We start from the raw sequence: 16,072 nt of genomic DNA, 5'->3' as shown, positions 1-16,072 counted from the left end.
CACCCACCCACCCACACACATCTTTTCACTAATAATCCAAATAGTTGAAGGTTTTGTAAACACAGGTTACTATTACTGCACAGTGGGAGGCAGGACACATAAAAAGACAAAAAAAAAAAGAAGAAAAAACAAGTGCAAACACTGCTGACTGAGTTGTTGTATGACGTAATGTGCTCTATTTAACAGCTGATGATGGAACCAGAGAAACAGATGTTGTAAAAATTAAAGATAACTGAACATTAAAGAACGGCGTACCTCTCTGTTTATCTGTTTGATCTGTTTGTAATTTTGATATGTCACTGAGTGAATTGTCCATTAAGAACTAATCTGACAAGCAAAGGTTTGCAGTGATTTATAATTCCTTATTTGTAACATTTGATGATTTATTTTATTTTAAGGTAAACGTTTTAAGTTAGTTTTTCAACCTTCTATGTTACCATTTAGAAATAGTAAATCTGTATAATTTGTTTTGTTATTTATAAGCACATATTACATTGGATTTTTGGACATACTTTAGTTTAAACAGTGCTGAACTTTATTTCCCCCAAAAATGACAAAATCAGGCAAAATATTTAAGCTAAGGGTGCACCGGTCAATTGGCTCTGATTTTTTTAAATTTTGGGCAATCAGCGATAGACTGATTCACGTGGAAGCTATCATATCAACCAATCACCATGTCCTGTTTTGGTTCTGCTGTGAAAGAGGGCTGACTGAGAGATCCACTCACTAGGTCACTTGCTTGGTTCACAGTTGTCTCCCCAATGTTGACAACATAAGACTGGAACACTGAAGGTGTATTGTGACCTTATGACACCTAACAGTGTCAGTTATAAAGAAAATGAGTATCGGCCAAAATTAAAATCGGCAGGTCAAGCTTTTCGAAAAACTAATGATAGGCCAAAACACAGCATTTGGTGCTCCCGTAATTTAAACCTTAAAACTGTTGAACCAGCATATTAAATGTAAGATCTGGAAATGTTTTTAAGGCACAGAATAAAATGTATTCAAACTAAAAATTCTAAGCTATAAGATCAAAATTATTTATGTGTTTTATTTAAAAACGTATTTTATTTCCTAAAATTATGTTATTACTTTAAAAATTGTATTGATTAAACTATTTGTTTAAGGCTTACAAGCTAAGGGAGAGCAAAATATGTTTCATAGGATGTTTTTCATAAACTACGTACTAAATGCACATGACAACAAAACAGGATGATTAATTTCTAATGTAAATATGTAATATTTAATAGAATAGAATAGAATATAAAAAGCTCAGATTTTACAGTCTAAAAGCAGATTTTGCAACAAAACTAGAACTGTCTGAAGCTCTAGCTCCATTGTCAGTTCCGGGATGGACGTGTCGGAAAGCCAATCATAAAGTGTAAAGATCTAAACCCCACCCACAGTGTTATTGTGGCCAATCGTAGTTGACATCTGTAGCAATGGGTGGGGTGAAGTACATAACACGATAGTGTGTCCTGTATATATCCAGACGTCGGCAAGTAGAGAAAAATAGTTAGCTAGGCTTGTCTTCTGAGATAGTCGGGTGAGGGAGCGGTGCTACATTAGAGGACAAAAATAAGAAATATTTAATATTTGAATGTATACAAATCTATATATGCTGTTCAAATACTATCAAATAAAAAGTTAGAAAAAACTAATTTCCTCCGCGCTCTATTGCATTAAATGGAGGAGAAGAAGGAAGACGGGGACTCGGAGATACAGGAACACGGACCAGAGCACTGGTTCTCAAAATGGGAGCGGCAATGTTTAGCCGAAGCCGAACAGATGGACCCCGGTGAGGAGGAGGCCGACAACGACCACGATAAACTATGGCATCTCTTCCAGAACTCCGCCACTGCCGTAGCCCAATTATACAAAGGTCAGAAAAACAACGCATTCTTTTCAGCCTGTTATGGGTGAGCGAGATATATGTAGCAATTTTACCATCTGCTACTTGGTTAGCAGCCTGGCTCTGTATCTACAGTAACTGTCAGCTAAATGCTAGGTAGCTTGTTACTCTACTTGCTAGCCGGTTTTAGAAATAACGTTTACAGGTGACTTTTTAAGATAAAGTTAGCTGGCTTGTGGTTGCCAGCGATTAGCATTTACTTTTCGCAAAAATATATAGTGCTCCACGCTATTTTTTTCTGGGCAAATCAAGTTTAGCTATATAAATACATGTTAGCGACTACTTTCCTTTTAAAATGTGTAGTTTGTTGACATTAAGGAGATCGTAGCTAACTTAACATTAGCCAAGTTGTTACAAAATGGCGATGGTAACAACAGTCGTAGCTACGCGACATTCCCAGCTGACTGTCAATGTTAACAAATGCTAATAAGTGTGAAAGTGGATTTCTTTTACCTGTCTTTTACAAGTTTAATAACAGTGCATGACTGTATGGTTATTGTTGTATAAACCCATGGTTTCTTGCTGATTTAGAGGCTGCTTTTGGCAACCGTTAAAATTACAAGATGGCGAGGATAATATTGGTTCCCTACTTTAACTGTCTGGTATTTATATATATATACACCTAAACCACAATAATTTTGACCTATTTTTTTCATCTTGTATGTGTATTTCACGTTACTTATAAACTTCGCTGCTGAGAGTGCAGTTAAGTTCGGTACTTTCTCTCCGCTGCCCTGTTGGCCGTCTAGCTGTGTGTTGACATCTATTTTTATGCCAAACCCCATCTCTGCAGTTGTAGAGGCCAGACAAAATGGCGTTTAAAAGTGAACCTCGCTTCAATCCCAACCCTCGCTGTGCTTCAGTCACATATGCCTCACAGGGAGTCTGTATGTAAAAGCTCGATGTTGTGTAGTGTACAGTAACCCACTATTTGCCTTCTCTTTCACAGACAGGGTATGCCACCAGCAGGGCCTGTCACTGTGGGTGCCATTTCAGAATGCTGCTACAGCAGTAACTAACCTTTACAAAGGTAACCATCCATCTGATTAGCACATGCTTTTAAAGCTGCTTCCCACTGAAGGTGAAAGTTATTTAGACTTCATGCCACTAGTTTAAACACTGGCTATCAGTGTACCCAGACATGCTTTTATTGGCTGGTCCATCAGACGATGAACTGAACAGGTGTCCTCATTTTTGTGGATCCATGGTGAGACGTGGTCTTCATGGGCACTTTTGTCAATGCATTGATTGCTGGATTAAGTGAATAGACCTCACAAGATCAGGTATTTGCAGGGGAAACTGAAACACTTGTACAGAAGTAAGAGCAAAATTGGCCAGTACTACAATACTAAGTTAAACTCTCATGGTCAATTTAAGCTTGTTTAGTTTTTATACAGTATGCATTACAGTGCCTTGAAAAAGTATTCACACCCCTTGAACCTTTATGTTACAACCATAAACTTTAAGGTGGGTTTTTAAAATTCTGTCTAGACCAATACAAAGTAGTAGGGCTCCATGATATAAGAAAATAATGTAATGGTGCTAACGGTTGTGATATAAACATATTGTCTTTTCTCTTCTCTTTCTAATCTGTGCTTCCTACATTCTGACCTTTAGGATTTTGGGCAATGTCATCTTTGTACAGTGCGAGCAAATGCTGCCGTGAGACTGTCCAGCTGGCTGAATATTACATTGGCATGTAAAATGCACGTTGATGGCACTTTAAAATATAATGGCCCACAATTAATGCACTCAGATATATGTTGCACACAATGATGACAATATATTCATGATGTAGTGCAGCTCTACAAAGTAGCTTATAATTGTGTCATGGGATTTGCAGATCTGTTTTCAGTCCCCTGGAGCCAATGCTTTCAAGGACCACTTCTCACAGTATTCACTGCTGCAAGTCTTTTGGGGTATGTCCATACCAGCTTTGCATGTGGACCTTCATCCCAATCTCAAGTATTTTTACAGCCTGTAACATGTTTTATTCTAGGATTGCATTGAACTTCGCTTCATCCATATTCCTTTTAACTTACTTCCCTCTTCATGCTACAGTAAAGCAGTCACAGTGTGAGACAGTTTTTTCCCCACATGAGCAGTCAACCTCCTCCAGAGCTACCATGGTCCTCTGTGCTCCTTCTTTGATTAATTCTCCCCTTGCCTGCCAGCTGGACAACCATGTGTGTCATATGTATTTCATTTTCCAATGATTCATAGGACAGTTCTTCGTGAGGCGATTAAAGCTTCAGATACGGTTTTATAACCTGACCGACTTTAAACTTCTCAAACTTCATCCCTGGTCTGTCTGCAGTGTTACTTGGTCTTCATGATGCTATCTTTCCACGGATGTTCTCTTACAAACCTCTGAGAATATCAATGAACGACTGCATTTCTCCTGAGGTTAAACTACTCATAGATGAACTATATAACTAATTAGGATTTTATTACAAGGTATTAGATTAAAGGGGGCTGGATACAAATGCACAACACACTTCTCAGACTTTTTAATTGAAAAAATACGTAGAAAACCATGTAGCATTTTCCTTTCAATTTACAGTTAAATTCTACTTTGTGTTGGTTTATCACCAAACAATTCTATAAAAATGAATTAAAGTTTGCAGTTGTAATGTGACAATTTAAGGCACAGCATGTATTATTGTTGCTCTTTTACTCTATAGTACTATACTATTAAGATTGATTTATTTTTTTAAATTATTATTATTGTATTATTAGATCCATGATTGCAGGGTTTTCAGATAATGATCAGTAATGTTCTCTATCACAGAGAGTGTGGAAGCCCATCAGAGAAGTTGTGACCGAGGCATCCAGATAGGTCACCAACGACGTAACAAGGTAGGTCTATGTTTTTGTTGCTCTTCTTTTTTTTTTTTCGTTTTCTCAACTAAGCTATCTTGTGTTTACTCATTCCCTTCATATTTGTTTGCAATGTAGAAAACAGTTGACTTCAGATTACCATACATGCCATAAAAACCAAAGACTCAGATATCAGATACAGCTGATTTATTTATTGCAGGATATGCTGGCTTGGGTGAAAAAGCGCAGAAGAACCATCCGTAGGGAGGATCTTATCAGCTTTCTGTGTGGCAAAGCCCCACCACACAGAAGCAGCAGGACCAACTCTCGGCTGGCCATGGTGGCCCCCAGCCGGGCTAATTCCCCAGCTGAGACAGGCTCGTCTGTGGAGACGGACCTGCAGCCCTTCAGGGAGGCCATAGCTCTGCATGGTACGAAAAATTTAGTGTCCCTATGACACAGCAAATAGTCTTGCAATCTGATACATTATGTTTACTGGCACATATGGGAAGTATTGTGTCGATAGAAGCTGCCATTGGCTGGTGTTTATTGTAAATGTTTGATGCACTAACACAGCCAATGCATGACATCTATGGTAAAGTAGTTTATATGGTACAGATGGGAACCAGGTGACTTTGTTTCTGTGTGTGATAGCATGCTTCAGTAATGCTTCTCTGCCACATGTCACCATGAGATATGTTTCTTTTGCTGGGGTGTGTCTGCATTGGCCAATAGTGATAGCTGGTCCTATTTTAACTCCCACTACAGGCATGTTACAGAGCACATTAGACTAAATCCCAAGTTTGGTTGTTTTTGATTTAAATACATTTTAGCAGTTCAGATGCATGCGTATATGTGTGAATCCTCGGTATCTTGCTTTAAAGAGTTTATATTTTAAAGTAAAAAGGTTCAGCTTGAGTGTTTTTTTACAGGTGAAAGTGTGTGTTTTTAGGCGTTAAATGTAAATTACTTATTTTCAGCACTTTTTCTTTGCTTAGCAGTCCACAAATCTCCATTAACACCAACTCTTTGGAAACGCCCCTTGTTTACACACTGTCTTTGAAAACAACTACTCTGGATTCTTCTGCCTTTTGTTGCAGATTCCACTTTGTCTGGACAAAGTCGTCCAGAGTGGTACAGTTGTCACCTTGGAAGATTAAACTAAAGGCTTGGAGATATTTGTGTGGTTTTCTAGTACTTGGGCTGCTTTGCTGAGTAAACAGTGAACATGTTGTCTTAAATCGAGGACATTTTGAAATCATTCATTTTACTCGAATACTTTTTCGAGGCTGGGTTAGACTTTACCTCATCCAAAAGGTGTATTTTGAATGCTACACATTGTACGCCTTGAATATTTTCACATTTTGTTACAACAAACTTCAGTGAATTTTATTGGATGAACAACACAATGTTCACATAATTAATGTTGAAGGAATTATTACAGATCTGTAAGGTGTGGTGCCCTTTTTGTATTCACCCCCTATACACCCATCCCCTGCATATAATCTAGTGAAGCCAATTGCCTAACTACGTAATGGTGTCCACCAAATGGGTAAATTTACTTCGATATTAATAAAACTGTGAAGACCTCATGTGTTTAAGGGGACAGAAAATCAAGAAATACAGCAGGTCAGGGATGTCATGTTTGGTTTTACTGATACCTTGCAACCCTATGGTTGGGTTATAAAAGGATTCCCCAAGTTTTAAATATGTTACAGTGTGCTGCTCTATCCATCATCTGAGCACGGAAAGAGTTTTGCAAACTGCAGATCTACCAAGACACGGCCATCATCCTAAACTGACAGTGCGGACAAAGAGAGCATCAATCATACAAGCAACCAAGAGGCCCGTTGTAACGTTCAAAGAGCTGCATAGCTTTGCAGCTCAGGCTGGAGAATGTGTTGGCAAGAAATGGAATAGGTGTGTACTTAAAAAATCTGGCCTTTTAAGGAAGAGACAAAAAGTAGTCCCGTTTGCTCAAACTATGCAGAAGACTTGACAAACCTGTGTAAAAATGTTCTGGTTACATAGGACCAAAATTACACTTTTTAAGTGTGAGTAGTGCTGTCTGTGGTGGAAAATCTATATCTTCCCACTGTGAAACATGGTAATGGCAGCATCTTGGTGAGGGGTTGCTTTTATTTAATAGAAGCTGGTTGGAATGGTGGAAGACTTGAGACAGGGGAAGAGGTTCAGAGGACATTTACCTTTCAGCAGGACAACAACCCTAAACATACAGCCAGAGGTACAATGGAATGGTTTAGATGAAAACATGAATGTGTCCGGACCTACAGGTCCTTCTAAAAAAATTAGCATATTGTGATAAAGTTCATTATTTTCCATAATGTCATGAGGAAAATTTAAAATTAATATATTTTAGATTCATTGCACACTAACTGAAATATTTCAGGTCTTTTATTGTCTTAATACGGATGATTTTGGCATACAGCTCATGAAAACCCAAAATTCCTATCTCACAAAATTAGCATATCATTAAAAGGGTCTCTAAACGAGCTATGAACCTAATCATCTGAATCAACGAGTTAACTCTAAACACCTGCAAAAGATTCCTGAGGCCTTTAAAACTCCCAGCCTGGATCATCACTCAAAACCCCAATCATGGGTAAGACTGCCGACCTGACTGCTGTCCAGAAGGCCACTATTGACACCCTCAAGCAAGAGGGTAAGACACAGAAAGAAATTTCTGAACGAATAGGCTGTTCCCAGAGTGTTGTATCAAGGCACCTCAGTGGGAAGTCTGTGGGAAGGAAAAAGTGTGGCAGAAAACGCTGCACAACGAGAAGAGGTGTCCGGACCCTGAGGAAGATTGTGGAGAAGGGCCGATTCCAGACCTTGGGGGACCTGCGGAAGCAGTGGACTGAGTCTGGAGTAGAAATATCCAGAGCCACCGTGCACAGGCATGTGCAGGAAATGGGCTACAGGTGCCGCATTCCCCAGGTCAAGCCACATTTGAACTAGAAACAGCGGCAGAAGCGCCTGACCTGGGCTACAGAGAAGCAGCACTGGACTGTTGCTCAGTGGTCCAAAGTACTTTTTTCAGATGAAAGCAAATTCTGCATGTCATTCGGAAATCAAGGTGCCAGAGTCTGGAGGAAGACTGGGGAGAAGGAAATGCCAAAATGCCAGAAGTCCAGTGTCAAGTACCCACAGTCAGTGATGGTCTGGGGTGCCGTGTCAGCTGCTGGTGTTGGTCCACTGTGTTTTATCAAGGGCAGGGTCAATGCAGCTAACTATCAGGAGATTTTGGAGCACTTCATGCTTCCATCTGCTGAAAAGCTTTATGGAGATGAAGATTTCATTTTTCAGCACGACCTGGCACCTGCTCACAGTGCCAAAACCACTGGTAAATGGTTTACTGACCATGGTATCACTGTGCTCAATTGGCCTGCCAACTCTCCTGACCTGAACCCCATAGAGAATCTGTGGGATATTGTGAAGAGAACGTTGAGAGACTCAAGACCCAACACTCTGGATGAGCTAAAGGCCGCTATCGAAGCATCCTGGGCCTCCATAAGACCTCAGCAGTGCCACAGGCTGATTGCCTCCATGCCACGCCGCATTGAAGCAGTCATTTCTGCAAAAGGATTCCCGACCAAGTATTGAGTGCATAACTGTACATGATTATTTGAAGGTTGACATTTTTTGTATTAAAAACACTTTTCTTTTATTGGTCGGATGAAATATGCTAATTTTGTGAGATAGGAATTTTGGGTTTTCATGAGCTGTATGCCAAAATCATCCGTATTAAGACAATAAAAGACCTGAAATATTTCAGTTAGTGTGCAATGAATCTAAAATATATGAATGTTAAATTTTCATCATGACATTATGGAAAATAATGAACTTTATCACAATATGCTAATTTTTTTAGAAGGACCTGTAAAACCAGTTAGTGGCAAGACTTAAAGGAACTAATGTTCAGATTATCTCCATCTGACTGAGCTTGAGCCATTTTTCAAAAACTAACAGACTGAAATTTCAGTTTTTAAATGTACAAAACTGGAAGAAGCATTCATACAGACTAACAGCTGTAACTTTCTGCAAAAGGTACCGACTCAGTGGGGCTTGATGGAGATGAACACCACACTTTAAATGTTAAAATAATACAACATTTTCTGTCAGATTTTAAAACTGTGCTTCTTTGTGTTGGTCTTCTTTGTGTTGGTGTCACATAAAATCCAAATCAGATGCATAAACATTTCTCATTGCTTGTGACAAGATGTAGAAAAAGTTTTAGGGGTAGGAATACTTTCGCATGGCAGTAGAAATGGAAATTCTCGTACTTTGCTTATCCGGGACCGGGTTGCGGGGGCAGCAGAGACGCCCAGACGTCCCTCTCCCCAGACACCTCCTCCAACTCCTCCGGGGGGAGCCCAAGGCGCTCCCAGGCCAGCCGAGAGACATAGTCCGTCCAGCGTGTCCTGGGCCTCCCCCCGGTGGGATGTGCCTGGAACACCTCCCGAGGAAGGCGTCCAGGAGGCATCCGGTATAGATGCCCGAGCCACCTCAACTGGCTCCTCTCGATGTGGAGGAGCAGCGGCTCTACTCCGAGCCCCTCCCGGATGGCCAAGCTCCTCACCCTATCTCTAAGGGAGTGCCCGGCCACCCCACGGAGGAAGCTAATTTCAGCCGCTTCTATCTCGTTCTTTCGGTCATGACCCAAAGTTCATGGCCATAGGTGAGTGTAGGAACGTAGACCGACCGGTAAATCGAGAGCTTCGCATTTCGGCTCAGAGCTCTCTTCACCACAACGGACCGGCACAGCGCCCCCATTACTGCGGCAGCCGCACTGATCCGTCTGTCGATCTCCCGCTCCATTCTTCCCTCACTTGTGAACAAGACCCCGAGATACTTAAACTCCTCCACTTGAGGCCTGAACTCCCCTCCAACCTGAAGAGGACAAGCCACCCTTTTCCGGTCGAGAACCATGGCCTCGGACTTGGAGGAGCTGATCCTCATCCCTGCCGCTTCACACTGCGAACCGCCCCAGTGCATGCTGTAGATCTTGGCTAGAGGGGTCCAGCAGGACCACGTCATCTGCAAAAAGAATAGACGAAATCCTCTGGTCCCCAAACCAGACGCCCTCCTTCCCTTGGCTGCGCCTAGAAATCCTGTCCATAAAAGTTATGAACAGGACCTTTGACAAAGGACAGCCCTGCCGGAGTCCAACATGCTCCGGGAACATGTCCGACTTAGTGCCGGCAATGTGAACCAAACTCCTGCTCCGCTTGTACAGAGACCGGATGGCCCCTAGTAAAGGGGCACCGACTCCATTCTCCTGGAGCACCCCCCACAGGGCATCACGAGGGTCAATGTTGAATGCTTTCTCCAGGTCCACAAAACACATGTAGACCGGTTGGGCAAACTCCCATGAACCCTTGAGCACCCTGTAGAGGGTATAGAGCTGGTTCAGTGTTCCACGGCCGGGACAAAAACCACACTGTTCCTCCTGAAGCCGAGGTTCGACTATCAGCTGGACTCTCCTCTCCAATACCCTGGCGTAGGCCTTACCAGGGAGGCTGAGGAGTGTTATCCCCCTGTAGTTGGAACACACCCTCCAGTCACCCTTCTTATGAAGGGGGACCACCACCCCAGTATACCACTCCAGAGGCACTGTCCCCGACCGCCACGCAATGTTGAAGAGGCGTGTCAACCATGACAGCCCCACAACATCCAGAGACTTGAGGTACTCAGGCCAGATCTCATCCACCCCTGAAGCCTTGCCACCTCGGAGCTTTTTAACCACCTTGGTGACTTCAGCCTGGGTGATGAAAGAGTCCAACCCTGAGTTCCCAGCCTCTGTTTCCATCAGGGAATGCGTGATGGCAGGATTGAGGAGATCCTCGAAGTACTGATTCCACCGCCTGATAATGTCAGTCGAGGTCAGTAGCTCCCCACCCCCACTGTAAACAGTGTTGGCGAAGCACTGCTTCCCTCTGATGAGGCGCCGGACGGTTTGCCAGAATCACTTCGAGGCCAACCGGTAGTCCTTCTCCATGGCCTCACCTAACTCCTCCCAGGTCCCAGTTTTGGCCTCTGCCACAGCCCAGCCCGGAGCACGCTTGGCCTCACGGTACCCGTCAGCCGCCTCAGCCAACCGCAGCCGATAGGACTCCTTCAGCTTGACAGTGTCCCTTACTGCCGGTGTCCACCACCGGGTTCGGGGATTGCCACCGCGACAGGCGCCACAGACCTTACGGCCGCAGCTACGGGCAGCAGCGTCGACAATAGATGTGGAGAACATGGTCCACTCGGACTCTATGTCTCAAACATTCCCCGGAATCTGATCAAAGCTCTCCCGGAGGTGGGAGTTGAATATATCCCTGCCAGACATTCCCAGCAGACCCTCACTATGCTCTTGGGCCTGCCAAGTCTGTCCGGCATTATCCTCCTCCAGCGGATCCAACTCACCACCAGGTGGTGATCAGTGGACAGCTCATCTCTTCACATGAGTGTCCAAAACATGCGGCCGAAGGTCTGATGATACGACAACAAAGTCGATCATTGACCTCCTGCCTAGGGTGTCCTGGTGCCAAGTGCACTGATGGGCACCCTTATGTTTGAACATGGTGTTCATTATGGACAATCCATAACTAGCACAGAAGTCCAATAACAAAACACCGCTCGGATTCAGATCGGGGAGGCCATTCCTCCTGATCACGCCTCTCCAGGTGTCACTGTCGTTTCCCACATGGGCGTTGAAGTCCCCCAGGAGAATAATGGAGTCCCCTGTCAGGGGCACTATCCAGCACCCCTGACGGGGACACCAAGATGGCCGGGTACTCCGCACTACTGCTCGGCCCGTAGCCCGAAACGACAGTCAGTAACTTTTCCCCAACCCGAAAGTGCAGGGATGCGACGAGACGGCTGAGCTGGTGGGGAACAAGCAAACCCACACCAGCCTGCCGCCTCTCCCCGTGGGCCACACCAGAGTAGAAGAGAGTCCAGCCCTTCTCAAGGAGATGGGTTCCAGAGCCCACGCTGTGCGTGGAGGCGAGCCCGACTATGTCTAGTCGATATCGCTCGATCTCCCGCACAAGCTCAGGCTCCTTCCCCCCCCAGCGAGGTGACATTCCATGTCCCTAGAGCCAGCCTAAGCATTCGGGGATCGGGCCGCCGCGGTCTCAACCTTCGTCCACCCCCCAATCCTCACGTTTCGCCCTGTAGGTGGTGGGCCAACTGGGGGATGACCTCGCGTCTCTCGTTCGGGATTGCCCCGGCTGGGTCCCGCAAGGAGCAACCCAGCCACCAGGCGCTCTCCGACGAGTCCCGACCCATGGCCTGGCTCCAGGGTGGGACCCCGGCTCCGCCGTACCAGGCGACGTCACGTGTCTCGATTTAATCGTCATCATGAGGGATTCTTGAACCGCTCTTTGTCTGACCTGTCACCTAGAGCCTGTTTGCCATGGGAGACCCTACCAGGGACATTTAAGCCCCAGACAACATAGCCTCTAGGATCATTCGAGCTCTCAAACCCCTCCACCACGTTAAGGTGGCAGTTCAAGGACGGGATAAATCAAAATTGAATAGCGAAATATGGTCTGAGAGCGAAATAAAAAAAATATTCTCATTCAATAAATGGAAATTGAAGGAGAATTTTTTTTTTATTATTTCGCTCTCATGTGAATGTATGTTTGTTACTTGTCATCTTTCAGTAATGCCTTTTTGCTTGGTGTCTCCCCGTCCTTCCTCAGGTCTGAGTGGGGCCATGGCGAGCATCAGCGTGCGCTCCGGTGCTCCGGGCTCTCCAACACACGTCAGCGGGAGCAGCAGTAACACAGGGAGCGCGAGTGGAGGCAGTTCTTCTGGCTCTGGGCCGGTGTGCCGCAGCAGGCGTAATGGGCTCCAAGACGTCGATCTGAACACTTTCATTACAGAAGAGATGGCCAGACATCTGGACTCTACCGGCTCTGCTACCGCCGGGGGAGGAGGAACCAGGAAACGTAACTCCACCCAGTGTAGTGACGTCATTACAGACTCCCCTACGCACAAACGCAACAGGGTGATTTGATCTGTCGTCGGCCTGCCTGCCTGCGTGAGAAGGTTGGGATGAAGTCTTCAAACACAGGATGGATATAGACTTCCTAGCGTCTGGGCTGAAAATGAAAGTGAGACCTGAAGCATTTATTCATGAATTGTGTTCCTTGTCTCCTTTCCCAACACTAAGTACAGATCCAAAATCAGAGCAGTGTGTTTGTGTGTGTGAGAGAGAGAGAGCATAACTAAGTGGGAAGTTTGGACTGCCTCACAGATTTCTCAGACCAAGCTGCCCTGGAAAGGAGACAAAGAAGGAGGTCACTTACTAATTCTGGGATGTAGACAGTTCTCGATGAATGGAAATACGCCGTGCTGTCCAACAAGCAAAAAGCCACTTAATCTCTGACACGTGTGTGTTTGTGTGTGTATGTGTGTCATCCTCACCCATCACCTTAATAAGGAAGAGAGGGCCATGATCAAATGTCGGACTCTGTGAATTGAGTTGCTCGCCAAAAAATGTTGGACCCATGCTCGTCCAAGGCTCGCTTCCTGGTCAGACAACCTATTTGTGTTTTCTGTTACTTCCTGTTGCCCGACAGTGGTGCATCACATTTGGGACATTTGTGGCATTGGTAGCCGGTTGCATATCTCTGTTTGTTAGGTGGATGACATCTAGCAGCTGGATATTAATGTTTGGACATTCAGACCATGTTTTCATCTTTCTGCCCTGCTTCAGTTGTGACTCGGTCTCCAGTCATGTTTCTGTTTAACCACCAGTGTTAAGATTATAGGCTAATTGCCACTCTTTGCAGCTGGAATAGCCAAGTTAATTCTACACAAACTCTTTGCTCAACTTTTTTTTTTTTATGTTAGTTTGATAATGGAAATTGTCTTGCGGTTTGTCTGACACACTTCTTTCTCTTTCCCTGCATTTTATCCTGAGAGCAGCTGCTCTTGTGTGTTTGGGTGACAATTCTGATGAGTTGCAGTAATTATTTAATTTTTCGCACTTAGCCATCTCCTCTAACTCATGCAAGCAAATCGGCTCTTCCATCCCCCTCCCCCAAATAGTTGTTCTTTAACCCCAAGCAGGCCAGCTTTTGTTTAAGTGCTTTAAAAAAAAAAAAAGAGCAAAACATTTTATTCCAGCCAGTTTGTGTGGCTATCCCAGTCTGAGGAAATTATTTAATTTATTCTAAATGTTGTATTGGTGCACATCAGGTGCTCTTAAGCTGGGCTTGTATGTTGGAGCATTTCATGTCAATGGGAGTTTTGCATAAATAAATCTAATTGTCCGTCCCCCACCCCTTCATAATAAATAATGTTTCTGGGGCACGTTTCATTCATAAAATGTTGGTTGTTTCTGTCCTTTCAAGATGAATTACAGCAAACACTGAGGTCAAATAAATGAGTATGTTTGACTAGTTGTGGTACAATACATGTGAACTGGTCTTATGAAGGTTTTAAGTTAATTAGAAGATTGAAAGAAAAGACCCTGGTAGCCACACCTGTGATCTGATTATCCCCATAAATAGAGATGCACTAATCAGTCTTTTTCTTAAAGTTTGTTTTCTTTATTTCTAATCAGCCGATTTAGCTTTTTTTTCCCTTTCTTTAAAGGACTAAAGCAAAAATTAGAGTAAAATGTGCTGCATCTTTAAATCTAGAAGAAATTAAGTACTAGAACATCCCCGTCTATCCATCAAAGCACAGATCCCTAACCATTATCTTATTTGTTTTTGTTAAACTCTTGAAAAAATCTTGGAACGGTCCATCGAGCGAAAATTGGCTGGAAGTTTGGTGCATCTCTAATCGGATCATTCCAGGAAGCCTTTTGTTGGAAAAGATGAACTGAACCAGGCGTAGCATCCGTTCATAAGTTAGTAGAAAGCTCTCTGGGATTGAAATGATTTTCATTTTGCTGACTTGAAATGTCTCTCCTGCTTTCCTTCTGCCCCTCCTGTGAACTTGGTTCGCGCCATTCAATTTCTATTTTTATTTATTTTTTTGTCCTTAAAGTTTTACTTAAAGCATACACTGCTGTGCCATTTTAGTCACTGATTTCATTGTGTTAAATATCGTCATCTTTTATATTCGGCTGTTGGCTGAAGGAAAAACTGACTGATTTGTCGATTCTGTTAAAACGGTGGAAATGTAACAAACTTCCCAAATTATTTTGCGTGAATTTTGTTTTTTTGTTTCAAAACATTGCCAATAAAATTAAGTATTGCTTGCTCAGGGCAGATTGTATGTAGAAATCAAACATTTCCCTGTGATCTGCCCCATTTTTCCAAACGTCCTACTACCCAAATATAGCAGTTCAGTCTGTCTTGAATTTACAGATTGTTCAAGGCAGAAATACTGCACAGGAATCTGAAGTAATCCTGACCTGTCCACATGCCCCTTGGTGAAAATGTCTTCTTCATGCTGAGCTTGCTGTTAAGTATCTTAACACTCCATTTTGGTGTTGTTTGGATGTCTGCCTTAAACAAACTTCAATGTTTGGCTGTAAACCTTCTGTTCTTTTTATGACATGTTGGTGATGTCTTAGCAGGTGGTGGGAAAAAAATTAAACCTGGTCATTTGAGATTGTTCTGCTCCCTAAAGTTTAACTACATTACCCACAATTCAGGTTGTTTCTCCAAACTCCTCAAGGCCTGTTAGCTAGCTTTGGTTTGTTTCCAGTTCACATTTTCTTTTGTTCCTTTCCTCAGTCGGTCATGGTCTTCATCACCTTCATCAGACTGACTCCGTGCCACATGATGTCTTCAGAGCCAAAACTGATCAGCTGTTTCTGGATACTTATTTGTCTAAAATAGGATAAATGGCTAATCTATATACTTAAGTATTTGTTGGTATGATTATATGTGGTTCACTTTGCAAAATAAATAAAACAGTTCAGTTGAAATTGTATGAGTTATGTTTAATAAAAAAGAAGAAATGCTCATATTGTGGCTCCGAACTAAAACTGAAGTTTTCAGAGTGGGTTCTTTTTTTGAAGCATTTTGTTTCTCTATTACAAATTGGGTGCTGGGCCTTGAAATACTAAAATTTAAAATGTACATATTGTGATGAAAGTGACAAAAGGACACATTTTGCAGCAAAAATATTTGGCACCCCTTAAATTGAGCTTTTTTCAATTAAGTACTTGAGGAATTGAAGTTGGCATAGATGTAGAAAAGACTTATTTGTGATTCAGGTTAACATCTGATAACTGGTACAAGTTAGAACTGTTTTAAAATTCAGCTACTCCTTTTTGTTATTTTGAGTTGCAAGTGACAGTTTTCCCACAATCTTCACACCTCACCCTGACTGGACAGTGAGCAATACAACCGGCCAATC

General features: G+C 43.2%; 1 protein-coding gene across 1 annotated transcript; it reads left to right on the top strand.

The window, feature by feature from the left end:
• The first annotated feature begins 1,491 nt into the window (after positions 1–1,491).
• On the top strand, positions 1,492–15,317 carry LOC124864439 (telomere attrition and p53 response 1 protein-like). The gene is made up of 5 exons (XM_047359216.1): positions 1,492–1,882; positions 2,862–2,942; positions 4,704–4,771; positions 4,953–5,163; positions 12,448–15,317. The coding sequence occupies exons 1-5, from the start codon at positions 1,687–1,689 to the stop codon at positions 12,762–12,764; spliced, it is 873 nt and encodes a 290-aa protein (XP_047215172.1). The 5' UTR covers positions 1,492–1,686; the 3' UTR covers positions 12,765–15,317.
• Positions 15,318–16,072: the final 755 nt, after the last annotated feature.

Source organism: Girardinichthys multiradiatus, chromosome Y, assembly GCF_021462225.1.
Source record: "Girardinichthys multiradiatus isolate DD_20200921_A chromosome Y, DD_fGirMul_XY1, whole genome shotgun sequence".
NCBI classification, from domain to species: Eukaryota; Metazoa; Chordata; class Actinopteri; order Cyprinodontiformes; family Goodeidae; genus Girardinichthys; species Girardinichthys multiradiatus.
Note: the sequence above shows the minus strand (reverse complement) of the source record. Positions and strands in the feature narration are given on the sequence as shown.

Bases quoted from the DNA above. Each gene is read 5' to 3' on its own strand.
- LOC124864439 (XM_047359216.1), top strand. From the start codon at position 1,687: ATGGAGGAGAAGAAGGAAGACGGGGACTCGGAGATACAGGAACACGGA. The intron at 1,883-2,861 runs GTCAGAAAAACA...TCTCTTTCACAG, and splicing joins CGTAGCCCAATTATACAAAG to ACAGGGTATGCCACCAGCAG. The intron at 4,772-4,952 runs GTAGGTCTATGT...TATTTATTGCAG, and splicing joins GTCACCAACGACGTAACAAG to GATATGCTGGCTTGGGTGAA.